This window comes from Ornithorhynchus anatinus, chromosome 2, assembly GCF_004115215.2.
Source record: "Ornithorhynchus anatinus isolate Pmale09 chromosome 2, mOrnAna1.pri.v4, whole genome shotgun sequence".
Taxonomy (NCBI): domain Eukaryota; kingdom Metazoa; phylum Chordata; class Mammalia; order Monotremata; family Ornithorhynchidae; genus Ornithorhynchus; species Ornithorhynchus anatinus.
This window is the reverse complement of record NC_041729.1, coordinates 37715989-37741265: the sequence shown is the minus strand read 5'-3', so window position 1 is coordinate 37741265 and position 25277 is coordinate 37715989. Positions and strand designations below refer to the sequence as shown.

General features: G+C 48.2%; 1 protein-coding gene across 1 annotated transcript in view; it reads right to left on the bottom strand.

Moving 5' to 3' along the window:
• Positions 1-25277, bottom strand: part of RADIL (Rap associating with DIL domain) — a 90261-nt gene that overhangs the window by 6547 nt on the left and 58437 nt on the right. Inside the window, 11 exon segments of the mRNA XM_029058358.2 lie at positions 441-735; positions 783-834; positions 1395-1567; positions 2696-2845; positions 3576-3748; positions 6867-7027; positions 7029-7098; positions 8026-8032; positions 11175-11284; positions 18857-19017; positions 25073-25110. Of these exon segments, the coding sequence (XP_028914191.1) occupies positions 441-735; positions 783-834; positions 1395-1567; positions 2696-2845; positions 3576-3748; positions 6867-7027; positions 7029-7098; positions 8026-8032; positions 11175-11284; positions 18857-19017; positions 25073-25110 (1390 nt within the window).

The window sequence follows — 25277 nt, the reverse complement described above, 5'->3', positions numbered from 1 at the left end:
CCTACTAACAAGTGAGGACCGGAACTTTCATTCATTCGTTCCTCGGTCAAGAGCATATCCTTTTTATACCAAGTATAACCTTGTCAAAGGCCATTTCAAAATCAAACTCGCTTAGGTCCACTACTTCCCCACTATCTACATGCTTGTATACACCTTTAAAGAACTCCTGAAGCTTAGGGGAACACAATTCTCCCTCGCAGAAACCCATTTGTTAAAGTGCTCGCTTCTCCAAAACTTGATTACAGATGAGACCATTTACACTAGATCGAACCCTTGTTATTCCTTACCCCTGTGATGTAGTGTAACCTTGGCCGAGTCCCTTACCCTTTCTGAAGCTCAGCTGTTGCAACTCCAGAACAAACAGACCCCTCCTTTCAAGAACACCAGAGCAACATGCTGGGGGAAGGCTGGAGAGAGAAAATCATGGGGGCATTTATTACCTTCTTGAGCTGCAGGTTTGGTGGTGTTCAGGCCATTCCTTCTCAGCTCCACGAGGGCTTTCCCAGAGTCGCCACTGGGCTGGGGTGAGTCCTGGCTCCTGGGCTCGAAGCTGAGCGGTGTGTTGGGGGGAGTGAGCAGACAGGAGGAATCCGCCTGCAGGGAGCTTGCTCTGGGCCCACTCCGGCCCAGGCCACTCTGCAGCTTCAGCTTCTCTTGGGTAGGGCTCCCTGGTGGTCGAGCCGGGGGGGGCCCATTAGCAGCAAGGGTGAGGGTCCCAGCTCCATTCCTGCCTCCCTACCAGCAGCTTGTCTGAAATCCAGTAGATCAGTGTCCCCCAGGACCCAGGCGCCCCCAGTCCTCTGTGCTCCCTTCAGGCACCGTGAGGCGTGGACCCTGGATGGGAGAGAAACAAAAGTCAGTCTTGCCCTAGACTGGATGGGACCCCAGCCAATAGGTCAAGAGTAAGAAGGAGAGTGACTAAGGAGGCTAAGGACCCTAATTAGAGTGAGAACTGTTGGGGGCAAGAGGGAAGAATGGGAATGGCTGGTACCCAGTGAAGTTTAAGCTGCCTCGCCAAGGGGACTTCCCTATTGGCAGGATTCCCATTTTGGTTTCCAACTGATCCCGAGGTGACCTTCAAGAGACCTTCCCAGGAGGTAGTGTGTTGAGCACTTAGAACAGTGCTTGACACATAGTAAGCGCTTAACAAATGCCATCATTAGTATTATTATTATTGAAGACCATGGGGTCTGCCACCTGCGGCAGCCAGCACTCTGGGCAACCTCCTGTGGGCAGCCACGTCGGCTATCCTTGCCACTCGGCCAAGCTGCTTTTGGTCCCCCGCTACCAGCCTCCTTGACCCACGAAGCCCCGATGGCACCTGCGGCTACAAGGCCTGAGGGAACAGTCTCCCAACAGGAAGACGTTAGCAGGGTTACCTTCAGGCTCTCTACTCGGGGAGGGCGCTGGCGTGTGGGTCTTTGCTCTGCAGGCTCCACAGGAAGTGGCGATGTACAGGAGGTGCCGGTAAGATGTTGTCATCCAGGTAGTCCACTTCCAAGTCTACCTTGAACCCTGCACTTGGCAGGACGAATGGGTGGTGATTATCATACGACTCCAGGACGTCCTCTGTGAGAAGCAGCAGAGGTCAACGTTACCATGTGCCTCTGTCTTTCCCCACTGCAGTCTCCTCCCCCGTGGGAGATAGGTTTGGCTGCTGGGCCAAAGGCCTAGAGGGTCAGCAGGACTGGTAGGGATGAATTCAGCATGAAATCATGTTCAGCATAAGGTGACACAGCTCTGCACTTTGGGATGGGCACACCCTGTTTCTCCTGCCCTACCTGGACATATGGCCCTGGACCCCGATAGTTAAAGAAGCAGGGTGGCCTAGTAGATAAGCATGAGCCCTGGGAGTCAGAAGGACCTGAGTTCTAATCCCGGCCCCTCCACTTGTCTCCTGTGTGAACCCTGGGCAAGTTACAACTCTATGCCTCAGTTACTTCATCTGCAAAATGGGGACTGAAGACTGTGACCCCATGTAGGACATGGACTGTGTCCAACTATCAACTTGTACCTATGCCAGCACTTAGTGCATAGTAAATGCTTAACAAATACCTTTTTTTTAAAAAAAAAAACAAAACAAAGGAAAAAAGGGTCCAGACATGGTCCCTGGGAGAACTGCTCTGTCTTAAGCTTCCTCTAGGACCCTCAAGAAACTGAGTTGGTTCCAGACCTCGCAATAGTTCAGTTGGGGTCCAACTGTGGTCCAGAAGAACGTGTCTGAGGGGCCTCCAGGGCTGGAGCAGAACTGAGTCCACCTCCGAAGAGTACAGGTCACCTGCTGACACTGGCCTTTTGCACTGGCAGCTCAAGGACATTCCTGGGCTCCAGAGATGCCAAACATGTGCCAGGATGGGGGCAAGCTGGATATCTGAGAAAGATGATCAAAACTATTCTAAATAACTCTTCAGCTCTCCAAGAAGAATGAGATTCTTTGCAAGATTGCCAGTTAGCCCCACGGTAGTCTGACAAGGGGATATTATCTCATTCAATCACTTCCATTTTAACTGGTGGGGATACTGAGCCTAAAGAGGGGTGACGGTGGCTGCCCCCACCTCTGAGTGTTCTGGAGTATAAGAGGCCAGGTCCCTTGACACCCAGCCACGCCCCTGTGGCCTTGAGGCAACATCACAAGAGCCCAGGCCGCGCTTCCTGGCCTCTGGATGGGGCCAGCCTGGGCAAAGCTCACACTCACTCTGTTCTGAAGGCCGCCGGGTTGCTTCCTCTCCGGGCTCCAGGCATTCATGGAGCCCATGTCGAATGCCAGCTGGTACTGAGTCAACAGCCGGTGGAGCTGGGCAGGGTTCAGGGCCGGGAATTCGGCCCGCAGGGATGACCAGGACATCTAAACGGTGAGACAAATTCCCGAGTTAGGGCTTCAAAAGGAGCTTTAGGCGAAAGCCGGACCAGCGGGGCTTCCTTCCTTTTGCCCTTCTTTGTAGTCTGGCAGACAAAGCCTGTCTCTGGGGGATAGGCTTGGGCCCAGGATGGAGTGGGAAGGAAGGAGGTGGGGTGGATTGGGAATGAAGCCTATCTGTCCAATTACTTGCCCTAGGGGGCAGTTAAGGGTGCCCATCTTATTTACTTAGTTCTCTGAGCATCCGGGGGAGGGTGAACAGGTGGGCTGGGCTCTGGATGGAATTTGCATCAGATAGACCACCCAAGTGGGTCTAAACAGACCTGAGCAAATCTGGGAATGGCTGAGAAATTGCGCCTGCGATCTGGTTTGGGAATGGATTTACCAAAACAGTTGAGGTCAGTGAATTTGGCTCGGGTCAGCCTCGCCCCCTCACTCACTAGCACCCAGATCAAGTTCCTAAGGTACATCGAGTGATTCGCTTTGCTCCCTGTGTGCCATCTGATGGAGAAGTGGAGTGGTGGTGTTTCTCTTTCAAGCAGAGTCCAGAAGACTTGTTCGTTCTCGCTCCTCCACACTCTTTATCCCAAATTGGGTCCCGCCTCATGGATTCGTGCCTCTACCCATTTTTCCTCTGGTCTTTTCGGGACCAAAGGAGCTCCCTCTGTCATCTTTGTGTACACTGTCCTCCTCTTCCCCTTTCCTGCCCCCATCCTACCTGCACCAGCTGGGCACTTGGTGTGGCCAACAGGTTGGTAGTGCAGGAGAGCTTCCTGAAGAATTGCTCCGCCAGGGGCCCGAAGCCCATCCGCTGCACCCATTCCAGGAGCTGTCGCAGGTGGGCACACACCTGCACCCCCTTCGGCCAGTGGAAGCAGCTCAGGGCAGGCCCTGAGGATGAGCGAGGAGAGACAGTGAGTCGACGGCTCAGAGAGGGGAGGCAGGCAAGAACCAGGTTTGTTGAGAAAGATGGGGCAGGGGAGAAAATATACAACAGGCTTACTCCATCCCCAGTTTGAGGCCCCTCTTTCCCACCCTAATCTCATCTCCCTTCTCCCTCACCTGCGAGCAAAGGGACCGTTCCTCCTCTCTCTCCCCGCTCCAGTCTATTCTTCACTCCACTGCCTGGCTCATCTTCCTGCAGAAACCATCTGGGCATGTCACTCCCCTTCTTAAACACCTCCAGTGGTTGCCTATCAACCTCTGCTCAAAACAAAAACTCCTCACTCTAGGCTTCAAGGCTCTCCATCACCTTGCCCCTTCCTACCCCTCCTCCCTTCTCTCTACCACCCACCCCTCACGCTCCGCTCCTCTGCCGCCCACCTCCTCACCGTCCCCCGGTCTCGCCTATCCCGCCGTCGACCCCTGGGCCACGTCCTCCCGCGGTCCTGGAATGCCCTCCCTCCTCATCTCTGACAATCTAATTCTCTTCCCCTCTTCAAATCCCTACTTAAAGCTCACCTCCTCCAAGAGGCCTTCCCAGACTGAGCTCCCCCCTTTTTCCCTCTGCTCCCTCTACCCGCCCCCTTCACCTCTCCGCAGCTAAAACCTCTTCTTCCCCCTTTCCCTCTCCTCCTCCCCCTCTCCCGTCCCACCCCTCAGCACTGTACTCGTCCGCTCAACTGTATGTATCTTCATCACCCTATTTATTTTGTTTAATGAGATGTACATTACCCTGATTCTATTTATTTGCCATTGTTTTTAGGAGATGTTCTTCCCCTTGACTCTATTTATTGCCACTGTTCTTGTCTGCCTGTCTCCCCCGATTAGACTCTAAGTCCGTCAAAGGGCAGGGACTGTCTGTTGCCGACTTGTACATTCCAAGCGCTTAGTACAGTGCTCTGCACATAGTAAGCGCTCAATAAATCATTGAAGAATGAATGAACGAAGGACAATGCCGAGAGCCTCATCCCACCGTACAAATGATGCTAGGCCCTAAGGTGTGATCCTCATCTCAGTCCCCAGCACTCCGTACGTATCGTTATTCATTTTAAAGCTCAGTCCCTAACTCAAGACTGCAAGCTCCTTGTGGTCAGGGACATGTCGACCAACTCTGTTGTACTGTCCAAGTGCTCCACGTACGACTGACCTGCACACCAGTAAGCAGTCAATAAATACTACGACTGATTGATTGATCCTCTACCCGTCTTTGCCAGAGCCCATTTAAATTTCATAAAGAGCTGGGGGTGCAAGGGTTGCGGGAGAGAGTGGATGCTGACGTTCAGAGCACACCCCTCCCCTAGTCTTAACTCAGGGTTTTACTGTTGTGGGCCACTTTAGAAGTGTTCTCCAGGAGCTTGGGGCACCCTCCAAACGTCTCAACCACTGGGCTCCTCCGGGATGCTCTTGAGCTCAGCCAGGCCGGCCCCACTGTTGGCCTCTCTGGGGTTTTCCCCGATTGGCTCCATTCTGCCAGCCATCAAACCAGTGAAAGAGGCTTCAAAGAAGGGAATTTATTATGCCTTGAGCGTTCAGGGGAAATTTGCAACAGGGACAGCTAAGGCAAGCCCGATCCTAGCCCAGGGCGAAAGACAAGTTGGTGCTCTCTCCATCTCTTCCTTTTAGTCACTGAAATCATTCAGTGTTTGTTCGCACCCACAGTGCTAGGAGCAGTGGGAGTATACAGCAGAAGTAGAAGATGCTGTCTCAGCATCCATTCCTGCCCATGCTGAGCTTACAGTCTAAAGCCATATTAGGTCACATCTCCTCCGAGTGGTTTTCCTCAACTAAGCCCTCTTTTCCCCCAGCTCCCTTTCCTTTCCTCTTCTATGCATTTGGTATCACCCCACCACTCAACACCCCACAGGACTATGTATATGCCTACATATTAGATATTATAAATTATTTATATTACGCCTGCCTCCCTCTCTAGCCTGTAGGTTGCTGGGAGTATGGAACATTTACCACTCCATTGTATTAAACTCTTTCAAGTGCCTTAGTACATGGGTCCATTCCCAGTAAGCACTCAATACCAATGATTGACTGATGCAGCTCACATTTCCCCAAGAATTCAGCAGTCACCCGCAATCAGATGTTTTCTTTGACAAAGCGTGTGTCTTTCTAAGTCTCCCTAAGCTTTCCCCTGAGTCCATGTCTTTCTCCATTTTCTTCAGTGATCCTCAGTCAGAAGAGCAAATGGGAGGTGGAGGGATCCGTATCTACCCACTTCCTTGCATTGGTATTCTCCAAGTGCTTAGTCCAGTGCTCTGTACTCAGTAGGTGCTCAAATACCACTGATTGCTTGAATAATCCACTGTAAGTCATGTGATTATTGCCAACAACCAAAACATTAATAATATGGTTAGTTAATGATGGCAGAACTGCTCTGTAAGCTCCAGTGCTGAGCCAAAGGACTAGAAACCCAACGTGCAGGCCTATGCATGCTCTAAGGAGGATAACACAAAACCCTCTCTGGGATCCAAGGCCTTCGGGAATATAATAATCCTGGGACTGGAAGGGACCATAAAGGGGTCTTCTGTCCTATCTCCTCCCTCCCTCTGGACTGCAATAGACCAGTCCTCCCCACCACCAGAAAGACAGCCATCTCCTCTTGCTTGTGAACTCACACTTCTCTCCAGCATCTCTCCAACCCGTACAGTGGGACGGCTTTTCTTTGTCTTTCCTATATGTATTATTTAATTTTCCTCCAGGTGAGAGCTGAATCCAAATGGCCCCAGGGTCCCTCCTGGCTCTATCAATAGTGGCATCAATAGGGGCCAATGTTTTACTGGGAATGGAGGGCAAAAGGGAGCAGGGATCTTAAGGGTGGGAGGGAAAAGGTTCTAAAGAGCTAGCGAGTCAGAAAGCACCATCTTTTTCAGCCTTGCCTGGAAAGGTTCAAGTCTTGCCAGAGCCCTGGGATAGAAAGTTGGTAGTCCACCTCAAAGAGCTCCTTAGGGAAGGCCCATCAAGTGGCAACCATGAATGGCACTCCTTGCCCCGCTCAGGGAAGGCTTGGGAAGAGATAAGAGCAGGAATCCCTTCTCTTGGTCCCTGTAACCCAGCTCACCTTTGTCCAGGATCTGTTGAACAGCAGCGTGTTGGAAAGAGAAGAGGTAGGCAAACATCTGGGAGGTGATCTCTGGGTGGACTTCGTACTGCCGCAGAAGGTCCAGGGTGGCCTGGTAGATGGACACGATGCGATGGATCTCCTCGGGCAGCTGAGGGCTGAGCACCAGCCTTCTCGGCCTCCGGATGGAAAGGGTTACACTCCAGCAGGACAGCAGGGAGACATACAGCGACTACAGAAGAGGAAGGATGGGGAGAAGAGAGCCAAAGAACAAGTTTAGCTTCTCAAGAACAGAATGTAGGAGCCATCCTGTCCCAGGAAAAGGGAGGGGGTGGGTAAAGTAGCCAGAATCTCAGAAGAGCCCAGATCTGATTCCCTTGTTGGGGGAACGCCAGAAAAGCGCTGAGAAATATCCTTCGTTCCAACCATCCACCGCCCCCCGCCCAGCTATCACAGGGCAAAGGACTCAATGGCTTGTTTTATCCGACTAGCCTTTGAGGGAAAGAAGTCACAGCAACTCCCTCCCTTTGATAACCCTTCAGACTCCAAGGGTTGAGACGAGCTAGCCTCAGCTGCCCACCCTGCCTACAAAATTGGGGACACTGGGAGAAACATGTGACTGTCTCTTCAGTACAGAGTCCCCAATGTCACTGTCCCCCTGTTCCTTCCCTCCCAACCCCGCAAGCTCCATGGAGTTGACACCTGGAACCAGGTGTAGGACTATCTGGCCTTTGAGGTTCTTATAAAGATACTCCCAGATAACTTCATATGTCTCTATTTATCCCTAAATTTTATTCCAACTAGCTACATTGGTAAATGAAAAGAAAACTCGGTATTGCTAAGCAGAAAAAATCAAAACCCGCTATATTCCTCTCCCTGACCTCATGAGCCAAAAGCCACCTCCAAAATCCACCAATCCGACACTTTTCAAGAAGCTACCAAGTAGAAGAGGAGCCGTATCAGTAATGGGAGAAGATGATAGACTGAAAAGCAGGGCCTGAACAGCACTGTAAAAGGAACTGGTCAGGAAAGAGGAGTTGTCTGAGCCTTAAGCCACAGGCCCTTGGAGAGTGGAAGCAAGAAGGGTGGGACGCTTCAACTGGAATTAAGAAGGAAAAAGCGAGTCATGGATAAGTTTAAGTTCTGTTTTCCTGGAAACGAGTCTTCTCCCAGTCAACCCAGACAGAGGTTTGGAGGTCAAGGAAGGTCTGGAATTTCCCTGCCCAGAGAGAACCCCAGGAGGAGGCTTTCGGAGAGGGATGCCCCTCTGTCTTTCCCCAAGATTGGGCAGTCAAGCTGCTGAACGAAAGCACTTAGAATGGCTGCCGCCATCGACCCCTCACCCACAACTTCCCTTGAGAACGGAACTGCTCCGCTTCCTATCCACAGACATCACTCTCACCACGTTTAAACCCAACTTAAATCTCATCTCATCCAAGAGGTCTTCCCCAACTCGGCCCTCATTTCCCCTACTCCCATTCCCTCTGTGTCACCCTTGCATTTGGATTTGTATCCTGTGAGCAACTTACATTCACCCCATGCTCAGCCTCACAGCACCAGTGTACATATCTGTAATGTCTTTAATGCCTGTCTCCCTCTCTAGACTGCAGCCTCTTTGTGTGCAGGAACCATCTCTACTAACTCTTTTGTATCGTACTCTCCCAAGCTTTTAATACAGTGCTCTGAACACGTTAAGCGCTCAATAAATACCACTGATTTATTAAATGATTGCCCATCATATTTGAAGATGAGGCCCCTGAACATGCAGTTTACCTCTGGGTGCACAGGTAGCTGAAGAGGTCAACAGAGGACTAACTGCACACACACCTAAAGCCCCTTTCTGTGCTGGTGTGTTTGTTGTTTGCAGGGCCTAGTGCTGTTTTAGCTATTGACTTGCAGCTCCTCCAAAGGCCAGGGAAGCTCCCCTTCAACCTAACGCAACATCAGATCTCATCATTTCTTCTGTTCCTCTCCAAAAGAGAAGCATATTTGCCTTGGCACATTCCTCTTGATGGAGCTAGTCCCTGCTAGAGCCTGGGTCTTTGAATCTAGTGTCTGTCACCCTGGTGGCTCCCACATCACGAGAGGGCAGCCCAAAGGGAAAACTGAACAGGCTGAGGCCTGTCGGCGTTAATGGCTCTCCATGTGGACCTGTTGCTCTTCAGCCAGCCCTGATTTCCAATGGTTCCTGAACCACGCCAAGGTGGGGGCTTTTGCATTAGGGTTGCCTCTTTCCTACAGGGATGCAGGTAGTGGGGTTGAGGGGTGAAAAAATAGGAAGAGGGCATCTTCATCTCCTTTTCTGCAGCACAATCTGCATGGCATCATACCCAACCCTTCTGTCCTCCTTATGCCAGTGCTATCAGAATCTCTGGAATCGAATGTGGATGGTGACAAAAGTGGCTGCTGGTAAGATTATCACAGACAATAAGGGAGCCTGTCCAGATGGGAAGACACCTTAGGCTTTGGCTTTCTTGGTTGAAACTGAATCCGATATATCACCTTACCGCTGACTTGCCAAGTCTGCAAAGGCTTGTGTCCTGCTTTTTTTTAAAATGGCATTTGTTAAGCTCTATGTGCCAAGCGTTGGGGAAGATACAAGATAATCAGGTGGGACACAGTCCCCTTTCCATATGGGGCTCACAGTCTTAATCCCTATTTGATAGATGAGGTAACTGAGGCCTATAGATGTAAAGTGACTTGTCCAGAGTCATAGAGCAGACAAGTGGTGGACCTGGATTAGAACCCAGTCCTCTGATTTCCAGGCCTGTGCTCTTTCCACCAGGCAAGCTATTTACTCGGAGAAGACCATTTTTCTATCACCCCTGGAAGGTTGTTTATATGTGATACACTAGGGGACAATGAAGGGCAGGAAAAAGGGGAAGAGTGGTGGTGTTGAGAGATCCAGGCCATGGCAAAGACCTCAATTCTCGTACTTTAACCCTGCTGGTCCACCAGACTAGGTCTCTACATGCTACAGAGCTACAAAATCTTATTATCCCAGTCACCCCAGCAACAAACTTGCCAGGGGCCAGCGGTCAATGACAGTCTCTAGGCAGTGGGAGGAAAACTGGGAGCAATGGGAAAGGATTCTGACATGCAGAATTTGAATGGTTTGGATACAGCAAAGAAGTGGCTGTTTCAGGAGTTCTTCTCCATCATCACCCACTCCCAACCCCATTCCCCACCCTTGCAAATCCCAAGAAGCCAGAGTTCCCACCCGGACTTTGGCTGCTGCTGCCAGGAGGGAACATTCTGCAGACTGCTTTTCCCCAGATGACATTACATCATGGAAGCTTCTTGACTCATCACACTTCTCCCTACCATCAGCTGCCTCCTTACATCCTTTCCAAGGGCTCAGAGCTGACCCCCGGAGGTGGCAATTTTGCAGGGTCAAAGGGGCTTTGGATCTGAAAAGAGGGGAGACCATATGAACAAAAAATGTTACAAATGGTGATTCTCCCAGCACTCGGACACACTAAAAGTGTCTCTTCTTCTCTACAGTGGGTGCGTGCCTAGGGTTCCTTGGATATTTCCACTGTGAAGTTCTGTTTCACATGGAACAATCATTAGGGTAAGAAAACTCTCACATCTCCAAAGCAAACAGTGCGACCTCAGTGAGCCAATCTGGTCCATCCAGGATGGGGAAAGGACACATGTCAGGAATCTCTTTTTCTAAATGCCACAGTGCGTGAGAGATGTAGGTCACCTAGAGGGTCTGGACTCACAACTGGAAAACAAATATGTTCTCTCACATTCTGCTTCCCTTTCTTGGTGTCTTCTCTCACCTTCCAAGCATTTTTTTTTCCCCAAATATGTCCCACACACTGGACTGTTACTGCCAGGTGGCACAGTGTGATAATTACAAAAAAAGAAGGGAAACACCTAGTAGGAACAGATGAGTGAGACCTCAAAGAGGGTAGTGGGAAGGAGAAGGGGAGAGGGTTTTGCAGCTAGACTACATTTTCTTTCCTCATCTCTCAGGGGACCTGATGTAATAGCATGTTATGAACAAGTACACTGCTGACGTTCCACAATAACAAGGAAATGTGAGGAATGAGATTTCGTTGGAGAGGAGAGAGAGTCTGACTGGGGACAATCAGCCCCACGCCGTTAGGAAGGCCCCACCCCCTGCTGATGGTAGGTCCCAGTCCACTCTGACAAACAGCTCCTTGAGAGCAGAGATCGTATCTACCAATTCTACTGCACTGTACTCTCCCCAAGTGTTTAGTACAGTGCCTGCACACAGTAAGCATACAATAAATACCACTGAGTGATTGTTGAGCTGAGAGGCAGGGATTGTTTTACCTTGAGATGTAATAAACACTGCTGGAAGGTGTACATGACCACTTCTTCTAATACTGTCATGGCTTCCTCACTGGCTGTGATGGTCGAAGAAAACAGTGACTCCTTCGAACCTAAAGGGAAACAAATAGTTTTAGAATGGAGAGGAGTAGCTGAATCTTCGGGGAGAACTAAAGAGTTTTGGTGCTGTAGTTAAGGCTGGGGAACTTGCAGATTAGCATTTGCACATTTGGGGAATTAAAAGAAGCAGAAAATTCCAACACAGGGTCTAGGTGACAACATAACCAAGAGAGAGCTCAAGAACTCCCAAGGCAAACCATCAACCTCTCAATTTTATGAGCATCTTTTCTGTCAAAGCAACTTAAGAACTTTGCCTACATTCTCCCACCATTCTCTCACCATTTCTGGGAGGCTTGCTGGGACTGACAGTCAAGCAATGGCATTTGTTGAGCACCTGCTATGTGCAGAGCATTGTACTCTGCACTTGGGAGAGTACAAAACAACAGAATTGGCCATAAAACACTCCCTATTTCTCTTCCTCTTTTAAGAGCCGAAGAAACTGAGATGCAAAGTTACTAAGCAACATGCTTGGGGGTCACACAGGAAGTCACTGGCGGAGCCAGCACTTGAACGAAGGTCTCCAGACTTCAATCCTGCAAATTCCCCCTAGACAACTAAGCTGCTTTCCCCAGAGCTCCCTGACCACCCTGAGAAAACAGCCAGAATCCCAGGGCTAGCTCTGCTTGCCCGGCTTTTAACTCTAGGCCTCCAATGAGGGGTTGAAGCTCTTCCTCCCTTGCTATTGGGTGATGAAGAGAGGAGGAATGTGCAAGATGATCAGCAGTTTGGATGCAAAAGCTGTACAGTTACCATAGCAGCGACCAATCAACACAACCCTTATGCTTCTGGACACTGCTTTCCACAGAGACCAGCGTGTCTTGTTCTTCCTTTCATAACGCTTCCCCTGATTACCAATGACCTTTCCCTGGCCCCCAAGCCTAGCGTGGCACGGTCCCTCCGAGACCATTGCAGATAGTTTTGCAGAAAACTGTTGGCTCACTGAACGCACACATGCATATGCTGAGAGCCAAAGTCCCACCAAGCTTGCCAAACCAGCCCCACCCCCTGCCTTCCCCTACATAGCCAAATGGTACATTCCTTCCCATTATCAAACTGAGCTTTCCACAACTGCATAGACAGTGTGCGTCACATTTCAGGTCTCTGCAGAAGCCTAAGCCGTGCTCCTTCTCTTTAAACTGGTTTTAAGAGGAGAGTGGGTCTGGGAGAATTAAAAGTTTATAAGAGCTGGGATCAACTTCCCAACAACAACCTGCTGGCACACCCCCCCTCCTCACTCATAAACCCTCCTCCTTGCCAGTCCCTCATCTGTCAGAGACACTTCTCCGCTGAATGAGACAAAAGCTTCAGCGAGTGGAAAGAGGCCATGCCGAGCAGCAGTGTGGGTTAGCGGATAGAGCACAGGCCGTGGAGTCAGAAGGACCTGGGTTCCAGTACCACCTCCACCACGTCTGCTGTGTGACTCTCTGGGCCTCAGTTACCTCATTTGTAAAATGGGGATTGAGACTGTGAGCCCCATGTGGGACAGGGACTGTGTCCAACCTGATTAACTCATATCTACCCCAGCATTAAGAACAGTGCTTGGCATATAGTAAGCTCTCAATAACTACCACAATTTTGATGATGATTATTCAGAAGCGAGAGAAGGGCAAACACAATTCATTCAATGAGTGTGGCCAGACAGTTTAGATTCTAGGTCTCCAACTACAAGAGGCTAAGCCTTCAGCAACCACACTCTGTAAAATGGGAGTGTTGGGTATACTCTTCAGATGGGTTGCATCAACCTCTATATCTTCCCTAGATGTGCTCCCTAATACATATGGTGCAGCCACAATGTGTGGTTTGGCTCAGCGGTTTGGATATGACACGATGATGGTGAACTTAACAAATGTTCTTATGACAACACCCTTCTGTCGGAGGTCGGCATGACCCAGGATGGCAACTTCACTGTGGGCTTTCCACCTCTACATTCTGGCAGGGGCAGGGGAGGGGGAAGGGTATTTGGTTACGGCATCAGTCTGAGACGCTCCCAAACAAAATCCATTATGGGTGGGGATCGGACAGGCCAACAATGCGGACTAGTTTGTCAACTGCATAAGTACTTCGCTCTCAAGGGGCTCTTCTTCGAGGCACGCACTTGAAGTGTTTTCACATACCTGGTGCAAACAGAATTAGGGTTTCAAAGGCTCTTTTGAACATCCTGTGCTGTGTGTTCAATTATTTCAATCACCTCCTCTTGCCAAGAAGAGAAAAAATCGCAACCCCCTTCTCCAACATACAGCTTCTATCAGTACCAGTGGTATCCAACCTGGGCTAATGTCACCTTTTGTGCACAAGCTACTCAGTTCCTGGGTTCGACTGGGTTACATCTGAGAATAGGCTGATGATCCAGGGCACCAGTAACTAGCAATCCCTCCAGCCGACAAGAGCCAAGGAGGCCGAGTGGAAAAGTTTAAAGTGTTTGTTGTTTTTTCACATTCAATCTCCTTTCATGTAATGTGCCTAACCTTTCATGTGCCTGGATGGGAGAGAATGCCAGGACAGCGGAGGCAGACCCAGACTTTCACAGGAGGGGGTGGGGGTGAAAAAGGTATTTTGCACCCTCTCAGGACATGACATCTTTGTTTTTTAAAATTCTTCCCACAGATATTTCCTGCTGGAGGTCGAGAGGCTAAAATGCTGATTTTAACCTTTCCTTTGCCCTCTTGTTGATGTTATTTTTTCCTCTAAGTTCTCCAGAGCATGCACAGTCATTTATTTATGTAATGTTCAAACTCTGCCTCTGCTTCCCACCCCTTCATTCCCAAAATGTCTCTTCTGTTCCACAGCAGCCCTCCCTGGACATGCACCTGTGGAATCAGTTTATCGGACAAGTTAATGTCTGCCTCGCTGCCTCTGAGGAACATCATCTCAGTTCCCTGCTACAAAACCACAATAATTGCCCCAATTCTCTGTTAGATTTATTGCCAAAGCAGAGATGAATGGCTAACAGAAGATCTCTCTGTTTGTATGCTGAGCCATCTCCACTGCAGAACTGTGAAGGCACCTCTCCAGGCAATAGGGGAACTGGTATGTCAACCAACTCTCACCTCGCTGAGAGGGGATCGCTAACTGTGCACGGACAGTTAACAACAACGCTAACTGTGCCAAGCTCAGAAAAAAGGTTCCCTGTAAATTCTGCCATCTTAAGGAACAGATAATAATTGTGATATGTGTTATGTGCTTACTGTGTGCCAGGCACTCTACTAAGCGATGGGATGGATACTAGCAAATCAGGTTGGACAGAGTCCCTGTCCCATTTGAAGCTCACAGTCTTAATCCCCATTTTACAGGTAACTGAGGCACAGAGAAGTTTGGTGACTTGCCCAGGGTCATTCAGCAGAGTGGTAGAGCCAGGATTAGAACCCAGGTCCTTCTGACTCCCAGGTCTGTGCTCTATCCACTAGGCCATGCTGCTTTGCTTTAAACCATGGAAACAATAATACAAGAAATGCTGGTGTGGCACGGGGATCGAATTACAAGTGTGAGGGAGTGAAGGGAATCAATTTTTCAGGCTCACTCTTTCAATGACAGAGGGAGTAAAATGAATTTTGTCACTAATATCCGCTGCAAATCTCCCAAGATCCCTTCTTCACCCCAACCAGCACATTGCAAATCATCCCCACAGGCCTCACCTCACCCAGCACTTAGTATTAATAGCTTTTAATAGCTTAAATTGCATTTTAGCATTTAATCACTTAATAATAAGAAGGTCTTTGATGCTCTCTGGATAGTCTCTACTTTGGGGCCCATCTGAGATACCCTGGGAGTTCAGTGTCCAAGGAGCAGGGAGGGTATTCTGGCTTTCTTCCTGAAAGGTCACTGCTCTGTGATGCTTTATGAGTCCGGAGAGGTTGGCTGGGTGAGCCAGGAGGGGGGAGGGTGGGAAGGTGCTAAAGGCGAATTTCTATCCAAATTGGTTAAAGGGGAGTTGGCCTAGAATAAGCAGAGTCCGCAGGCTCACTGTCCACTTGCTTAGGGTAGCTTTCACATTTTGAGAGTCCCATATTTGTAGCATGTGGGAAAGTGGCTTTTTTTAAACTCTCACCAGAGAAAAATGTTCTCCCCTCCCCCCATCTTTACATATCATTTATCGGTATTAAAAACACTGATAGCAAAGGCTCTGGAAGTGTTCCAGGAATCTGAACGGTCTGTGTCTCCTCTGTTACAGAGAGAGGAGAAACAAGGACATGTGCAATTTGAAGGCTGGTTACTGCCTCTAAACTCTTACTGCTTCTTCTCCCATTGGAGAGGAGCTCTCATTTGCAAGGAGGATTATGCTCCTACCTGGCGGGTGTTATCTACTAGACTTCCAGCCCCAGTCAGGAAAGTGTCTCTTTCATGGCACTAAGTTTGTACTGCCTGCCCAACCGGCCAGTCTGCCCTTAGGCTTTTTCCATCCACTGGGAGGTACAGTTGGCAGAACTCAAACCCAGAGAGCAGCAGCCAATCGCCCAGATGGCTCTCACCCTAACCAGGGCCTCAGGTGTTTGGCTCTTTTCCCTTCTAATTACTTAACTGGAGAGGTCTGAGGACTCATGGAGGAACTCCTGGAGCTCAGGGCTAGCCAGCAAACTTCCAGGGCTACCAACCCTGCCTGGCTCCAGAACCTGCCCAGTAAACTCCCTAATATGCACAGCTCAATCAACAGCATTTATTGAGCACTTGCTATGTGCAGAGCACTGTGCCAGGCACTTGGGAGAGTACAGTCCAACAGAGTTGGTAGACAAAGCCCCTACCCTCAAGTAGCTGCATGTCTCGCCATCAACCCCTGGCCCACATCCTACTGCTGTCCTGGAATGCCCTCCCTCCTCACATCTGCCAAACTAACTCTCTTCCCCTATTCAAAGCCCTACTGAGAGTTCACCTCCTCCAGGAGGCCTTCCCAGACTGAGCCCCCCCTTTCCCTCTACTCCTCTTCTCCTCCTCTTCCCCCCTTCCCGCCCTCTGCTCTTCCCCCTTGCCCTCCCCTCACTGTGCTTATTTGTATGTATTATTTATTACCTTATTTATTTTGTTAATGAGGTGTATATCTTCATGATTCTATTTATCTTGTTGATGTTGTCTTGTTTTGTTTTGTTCTGTGTTGATTTGCTGTCTGTCTCCCCTGTTTAGACTGTGAGCCCGTCATTGGGCAGGGATTGTCTCTATCTGTTGCCGAATTGTACATTCCAAGTACTTAATACAGTGTTCTGCACATAGAAAGCGCTCAGTAAATACTCTTGAATGAATGGAGGAGCTTTGGGCAAGATTGTTAGGCCCAGCGACTCCAACCGTTTGCTCTACTGAAAAATATGCTTCTCCTAGATTATGCCATCTGCTTCACTTTCCTAGCCAGCACACACATCCTATTTAAGAGGGCAAGGCTTTTCACAGCAGGGATTCTGAGACCCAGAGTCTCTTTTTAACATCTTTAGCTCATTTCCCAGCTTTGCATCTTATACAGGTAATGAGAGGTCAAGAATGTCCCTTAATACGTAGACCTGATATTATCAGCCTGTAGTTTCAGTTTTTCACTGGTTTCCCTGCACCTTGAGGGCAGAAGCTGTGGCCTCTGCTTCTACTGGATGCCCCAAAACACCTAGCATGGTGCTCTGCATACCACAGGTGCTCACTAATTGTTGGTGACTTGTAGATCTCTGGGAGTTTGGGGCAGCTGGGTCCAGAGAGACCCGCTGGCTAGAGGCTCATCAACAGGATACTGTCAGAGCACAACGAAAAGGAAACAAGAACTACAAGGGCTAAAAGAAAATGTCCAGTGACAGAAGGCTGTATTGCTGGATTGCTGCTCTGAATGACACAGGACAATGATGACAACAAATTCCACTGACCAAATGATGGCCAGGCCTCGGTTCTGAGATTGCAGTACCAAAAACCTGGGCAGAGGACTTGATTTCAGGGCCGAGTGGCTTGCCAGCACAAGTCCTACTGTCTTTTCCTTATGGTAGTTGTTAAGTGCTTACTATGTGCCAGGCACTGTTCTCAGCAATAGGGTAGATACAAGGTAATCAGGTCCCACATGGGGCTCACAGTCTTAATCCCCATTTTACAGATGAGGCAACTAAGGCACAGAGAAGTGAAGAAACTTAACCAAGGTCACACGGCAGACAAGTGGTAGAGCCGGGATTAGAACCCAGGTCCTTCTGACTGCTGGGCCTGTGCTCTAACCACTAGGTCATGCCGCTTCTCCTCCCTGCTAGCCAAGTTCCTGCTGGCATGGGAATTAGATGGGGAGGGGTGCAGTACACTGTGAAGTGCAGGCATAGGTGTTTTACATGCAGGACATGTGTATGGCCAAAGTAACGCTAAGGTGCCATGATCTGGAAGGCAGTTACCCTGTAGCTACTATAGTCTTTGCTGTCCACAATAGCTGGAATTTTTTTTTCAGGATTCCAGTGGGGGTTTCCCAACCCACAGAATGTTCTAGGGGTTCTTTGGTCAGAAATCTTCACCACTGTAGCATAGCCCCATAGTCTAGATCCCAGCCCTGCTGATTCCTAGAGCAGATCTCTTTTGATTGAAACGACAGTTGGGCATCAGGCTGCTGTTGAGTTAGGTAATGGGGCTTGGGTCTGATAGCTCTGGTTGCAGTTAAAGGGAGGGTGAAAACTTTTTGGGGGGAAAGACACCAGAAGTGACCTTGGAAATGCATTTTACGAGATCTAGCCAAGTATGTTGAGCATATTTATCTTCACAAATACAGATCATTTCTAATAAGAAGATACTCGGGATTCATTTTGAATTGAGGGAAATAATATATAGACCTATGCTTGCTCTTCAACTCCTGATCTACAGCAGGATTATGGGTGACTATATATAAAACAAACACCAGCCTATAGCCGCACAGTGGAAAGGTAATATATTCGAAATGAAAAGGGAAAGAACCGAGTTAAAATACAGGACTTTTTTGGGGTATCTATCTTTGTCCTTCTCTTTTATGGTGCTCTGTGTTTCTATTGTTTTCTCTTTCCTACTGTGTCTTGCCAGTCTCTTCTCCCTCCTGCCCTTTGAATGCTTAGATTTTGAGCCCCTGAGGTTCCAAGGACCATGTCTCACCCAAGCATTATATTTCCCCAGTGCTTACTTTAGTGCTTTGAACATAGCCGCAACTTAATAAATACGATTAGTGCATTAGCTTGCTATAACACTCTATATGTGCCTCAATCTGGGCATCTGGAAAAGGGAGTCTTTGTGAACAGTAGTAGCAATAGTATTCATTAAGCCCTTAGTGTGTACAGAGCACTGCACTAAGTGCTGAGAAAGACAATACAGGGGGGAATTCGACCCAGACTCCGTCCCTCGAGGGGCTCACAATCTGGAAATGAAGATAGGCGTGAAGGCTTTTCAGGCCTTCTGAAAAAGATTCTTTGCAAATTCAAATTACCAAGAAGAGAATAGTTACAGCAAGTTTTCTGGCTCACCAAGAAAATGGCCCCAAGATTGTTTAGAGGCTTCCGTTCTGATTAGTACTAATCTAGATGTCTCACATCTGATTTTTCCTTCAAATCACCAAACTGACTCAGCTCACTCAACCAGACCAGACTGACACCAAGCACTGAGAGCCTTACCCTTCACATCCAACTCTTCCTCCATATTCTGGATGTAGAGTGGGGATTTCTGCTGGACAAAGTACAGGAGCTCAATGGAGTTGGACATCCAGAAAAGGATGTGCTGCAGGTCCGGGACTAGGTCGGCAATGGTAAACCGGGATAGAGAGACAGGATCTTGACTGACGAGAGATGAGAGAAAAGAGTTAGCCTGTTTCATAAAATAGCTGGATTCACTTTACATCATTTTGGGATGTGAGTCCCCGCTACCTTAGCAACGTGGTGTATCTGATAGGCCAATTTATCTAGGATGGTTTCAGTGGGAATATTTTGATTCATTCTACACCACCCTGATTTGAACACTCTGGCTGTGGTTCTAGCAATCCTGACAGTCATAGGTCATTACATTCTTTCCGGGACTCACTGGAATATCCTTTTTTTGAGAGGTACAAATTTTTAATTATTGTTTGAGTGACTGGATGTAGAAAATGCACTAAAAAAAACCCAGCACGCCCACACAGCCAGTCCCCAGCATGGCCTGAGGTCTAAGTAAGACGATGAAAACTATTCTGCAGAATTGTACTGCTGTCCGAGAGTCCGGTAGATGGACATGAGACTCCGTTACCTTGTAGCCAGAGGTTTGGTAGTCACATATACACAACTATGTGTTTTTTGTGGGCTGGCTTTAAACAGGAGCAAGAAAAACAGATTTATGGAATTCATCAGTCAATCAAAAGCATATATTAGGCATCAGCTGGGAGAAGAGCACTGTATTGAGGGCTTGGCAGAGTACAACAGGAGCAAATACATGGTCCCAACCCTTAAGAAAATTACAATCTGATGGGGAAGGCAGGCAGAATAAATGATTTCCAAATAGTAGCAGTTGGAAGAAGGTGAAAGAACTGGAAATTGAAAGGATGAAATAGATGAATAAATAAGTGAATAGCTATGTAAACATCAACGTTGAGGATTTGTTTGGATGCAGACGTGGCAAGGGTGGTTGTCGAATTGACAACTTGAATTGTACTTCCCAAGCGCTTAGTACAGTACTCTGCACACAGTAAGTGCTCAATAAATACAACTGACTGAATGAATGAAATTGAAGGCTGGGCAATTTGCACTCTCCTGGTGGAAGGGCACTGTACAATTACAATCAGCGGCCAACTGCAATGCCAAAACATGCTACTTTACAAGGTTCAGATTACGTGCATGCATGCACATATTTACCCCTACGTCCAGCTGCGGGATGCCACAAACCAGAAACCGGCACCGCTCCCAGGGACTGTGATGGAGTGAGTGAGGAGAGAGTGGGATGAAGGGAAGTATGGAGAACAAAAGTCCTGCTACTGCCTATTGCGGCACCCCTCAATCCAGAGGCTCTTCCCATCTCCCTGGGAATAAGATCAAAAGTCCCTCTCATTCCCCAAATGGGTGGGGTCTTCCTAATCGGCACCAGGGCTTCAGAAAAGATTAGCAGCTCTTCCAATAGGTCCCAGGATGAGCCCTGGCAAATTCTTGCACGAATGAGACACCGCGTCAAATTTCTTACCTGTAAAATGAGGATTCACTACCTGTTTGCCCTCCCACTTAGTCTGTGAGCCCCATGTGGGACAGGGACTCTGTCTAAACTGATTATCTTGTCTCTATCCCACCATTTAACACAGCACTCGACACACACAGTATACACCTAAAATATACCATAATTATAATTACATGCTCAGCACAACAAAAATAAACCGTTTACCCACACACAGTATCACATGTATTCCAAGCACAGCAGTCAAGTGAAAAACAACTGAGACTAGAGATGGTTTTTTAAATGATACCCATTTAAAAACTATACTATAGTTAACTATACTATACTCACTATACTAAGCGCTGAGGTAGACAGAAGTCAATCCGGTTGGACGCAGCCCCTGTTCCACATGGGGCTCACAGTCTTAATCCCCATTTTACAGATGAAGTAATTGAGGCCCAGAGAAGTTATGTGATTTGCCCAAGGTCATACAGCAGACAAGTGGCAGAGCCGGGATAAGAACCCTTTTGACTCCCAGGCCCATGCTTTATCCACTAGGCTGGGTATTCTTCACAGATGATCAAGTGACATGGAAAAGTAAATTCAAGGTCTATCAAAGATGAGTTAAAGGGTTCTGAAGCCAATTTGGAACATAAGTATTTTAGGTATGCATAATAATAATAATAATAATGGCATTTGTTAAGCACTTATTATGTGTCAAGCACTATACCAAGCGCTGAGGTAGATAGAAGTCAATCCGGTTGGACGCAGCCCCTGTTCCACATGGGGCTCACAATCTTAATCCCCATTTTACAGATGAAGTGATTGAGGCCCAGAGAAGTTATGTGATTTGCCCAAGGTCACATAGCAGACAAATGGTGGAGTTGGGATTAGAACCCATGTCTTTGTACCTCCCAGGCCCATGCTCTCACCACTAGGCTATACTGTTTCTCACACATGAATGAAATCACAGTTAACAGCAGGTGAAACCTGGGGTTTGCAAAGTGGGAAGGAAGACAGCCTGACCACCTGAAAAGACCCCCCCAAATCCATACATACCCAAAGCCCTTCCTGGGAGTACCCAATGAGGAAGGAAAGCATTATGGGCTGGAGCGCTGGAAGAAGGCACAAATGAGAAATGGTGTGGTTCTAACTTGTGCCTAGGTGATTTGAACAAGCCTCTTAACTTCTCTATGCCTTAGTTTCCTTCCTGTTTTCCTTCCCCTTTAGCCTGGGAGCTCCATATGGGGCAGGGGCTATGTACAACATGATTACCCTGTATTTTCTCCAGCATTTTACACAGGACTTAGCCCTTAGGGAGAACTTATTACTATTAGTATCATCGTACAATTATTATTGGGCTGCAGTCGACATTAAGAAGCTGTGTTGCCAGCTGCTGAGAGATGGCTGCATTGAGCCTTCGTCATCCCCTGCTGGGCCCAGCCAGTTTACTGCTCAGGTAAACACATACTGCCATTGCACCAACTCACTACCCAACCTGGCTGTGCAAGCATAAGGGCACCCATGGCATCCACGGGCATGCAGCAATTCCAGTCACCGCAATGCCACCTAAGCCCCAAATCCCATGCTCTAGCTCCCTCTAATGTTCCAAGACAAGGCAGGATCGAAAAGAATTCCACAACAAAAGAGTCATGTCAATCTTTCCTCATCTCACCTTTCAGCTCTTAACTCCTCCCCGACCTCCAGAAACCCAAAATACCCAGGGACTTCTTATACCTATTTAAGCTTTTGCTACTCTCCAGTTACTGTTCTCTGCATCAAGTAATATCATCTGGGTGCCTGGCTTTCTCGCTAATTCTCTCATTGCAATGCCAATTGCAATCGCAATGCAATACCAATTGCAATGTGGCTCTCCAATGTAATATAAAACTGTAGGGGCTCATTACCCAAATGCTCCTTTTTAACAAGATTATTCCCGGTCTTCAGTTGTTTTGAGGTTGGGGGAGCAGGAGGGAATGTGAGCACTAGAGTAACAAACCAAAGGCAGTCAGCCTGGTTTGGGAGCAGGTAAGTAGTATGGCACAGTGGATAGATCACAGGCCTGGGAGTCAGAGGGTCACGGGTTCTCATCCCGGCCCCTGCCACTTGTCTGCTGTGTGGCTTTGGGCAAGTCAGAGAGGCAGCGTGGCTCAGTGGAAAGAGCACGGGCTTGGGAGTCAGAGGTTACGGGTTCAAATCCTGGCTCCGCCGCTTGTCAGCTGTGTGACTTTGGGCAAGTCACTTAACTTCTCTGTGCCTGTTACCTCATCTGTAAAATGGGGATTAAGACTGTGCGCCCCACGTGGGACGACCTGATCATCTTGTATCCTCTCCAGTGTTTAGAACAGTGCTTTGCACATAGTAAGCGCTTAACAAATGCCATCATCATCATCACTTCACTTCTCTGTGCCTCAATTGCCTCATCTGAAAAATGGGGATAGAGACCATGAGCCCTATATGGGACAGGGACTGTATCCAAACCAATTTGTTTGTATGCACCCCAGTGCTCAATACAATGTCTGGCACATAGTAAGAGCTTAACAAATACCACAATTATTATTATTCAGGGAGACTAGCTATCCAAAATCGATATGCGACAGCTCAGGTTGACTAAGTCAGCACTTTGTATATTAAAGAAGGTTTTTTCGTTTTCTGGGTTTTTTTAAATTGTCTTCGTTAAATGGTTATTCTGAGCGAGGAACTCTGGTAGATACAAGACAATCAGCTTCCACATGGGACTCATAGTCCTAATCCCCATTTTACAGATGTGGTAACAGGCACAGAGAAGTCAAGTGACTTGCCCAAGGTCACACAGCAGATAAGTGGTGGGCCTGGGATGAGAACCCAGGTCCTCTGACTCCCAGGTCCATGTTCTTTCCACTGGGTCATGCTGCTCCTTGTTCATCAATAAATGCTGGGCAATGTCAGGTCTCTGTGGGATACAAGCAAGGAGGATCCAGAGTAAATAACAAAGAGAGGTGGCTCATGCATGAACGCTCTCAGCTCCCAGAGAGTAACAAAAATCAGAGCTCGGTGGATCGAGCATTAGAGTGGGGATTCCAGGCCTGGCTCTAACCCTGCCTATTTGAATGACTTGGGGCAAATCACTGAGAAGCGGTGGGTGTCTTCATTAGTAAATCATTTGCAGAAATGCTCTGAGGGTAAAGAAAAGCACATGGGATGGAAGAGCTGATGGGTGAGAAGCAGCATGATCTAGTTCACAAGGACCTGGGTTCTAATTCCGGCTCTGCCACTTGCCTGCTGTGTGACCTTGGGCAAATCACTTTTCTGTGCCTCAACTACCTTGTTGGTAAAATGGGAATTAAGACTGTGTCCAACCTAATTAGCTTATTAGCTTACTGTTATGCACGCAGTCAGTGCACAACAAATACTATCAAAAAACCGGTTTTAAGATCTTCACCAGAAATACACCCTGCACTTACCAGAACTTTTTAATTTCCCAATATTCTAATTCCCTGAATTTTGTCAAGCCTTTCCTCCAAAGTACTCCAAACACACCATGGAAAAGCTGCAGGGGTGGTTTTCCTATCAACCTCTTCAGGACAAGAGGGCAACTTGGGCACCACGATGTTCATTCATTCATTCATTCAATAGTATTTATTGAGCGCTTACTATGTGCAGAGCACTGTACTAAGCGCTTGGGATGAACAAGTCGGCAACAGATAGAGACAGTCCCTGCCGTTTGACGGGCTTACAGTCTAATCGGGGGAGACGGACAGACGAGAACAATGGCACTAAACAGCGTCGAGGGGAAGAACATCTCGTAAAAACAATGGCAACTAAATAGAATCGAGGCGATGTACAATTCATTAACAAAATAAATAGGGTAACGAAAATATATACAGTTGAGCGGACAAGTACAGTGCTGTGGGGATGGGAAGGGAGAGGTGGAGGAGCAGAGGGAAAAGGGGAAAATGAGGCTTTAGCTGCGGAGAGGTAAAGGGGGGATGGCAGAGGGAGTAGAGGGGGAAGAGGAGCTCAGTCTGGCAACGCCTCTTGGAGGAGGTGATTTTTAAGTAGGGTTTTGAAGAGGGAAAGAGAATCGGTTTGGCGGAGGTGAGGAGGGAGGGCGTTCCGGGACCGCGGGAGGACGTGACCCGGGGGTCGACGGCGGGATAGGCGAGACCGAGCGACGGTGAGGAGGTGGGCGGCAGAGGAGCGGAGCGTGCGGGGTGGGCGGTAGAAAGAGAGAAGGGAGGAGAGGTAGGAAGGGGCAAGGTGATGGAGAGCCTTGAAGCCACGATGTCTGGGCTGACCACTGTAGTCCCACAGTGGGAAGTCAGCAGAGTCCTATTAGTCAAAATTCTGAGCTGTTTTTTGCCCCATATAACAGTTTTGGTTTCATCTGGGGTAGTTGGACAGGGAGTTGGGATGGAGTTAGGAAGAGGCCTCTTGTCCACTACCCCATTTGTGAGGGAGGAAGTCCATTCCAAACACAAGCAGAGACTACCCAGCCTTCATACAATAGCCTTAATATTATGTGATAATAATAAAATTGGGTGTGGGGTGGTCAACAGGCTTTTTCCATTTGGCTTGGGCAGAACTCTGGATCACACTAGGCCCACAGGAAACATCCTGGTTTCCTAAAAGTGCCATCTGTCCCCTGTTCATGAATATGACCTGGAACTCATTTATGGGGCTTATTTTTTTTGTTGTTTTTTTTTTTAAGAGAGCAGGGACTAAAAGTTGGTAATACTTACTGCTGAGTCTGCTTCTCGGCTAGTTCTTTGGTTTTCTCCTAAGACAGAAAAGCAAATCACATATCACAATTTACTTCGGTTTACATCCCATATCTTCAAATCCTCTTGGAACAAGGCATATTTCATACTACAAAGTAGATATATATACTATAGGAAATGTGTATATGTCTATGTGTATTAAGCAGTGGACACTGGTTTGAGAATA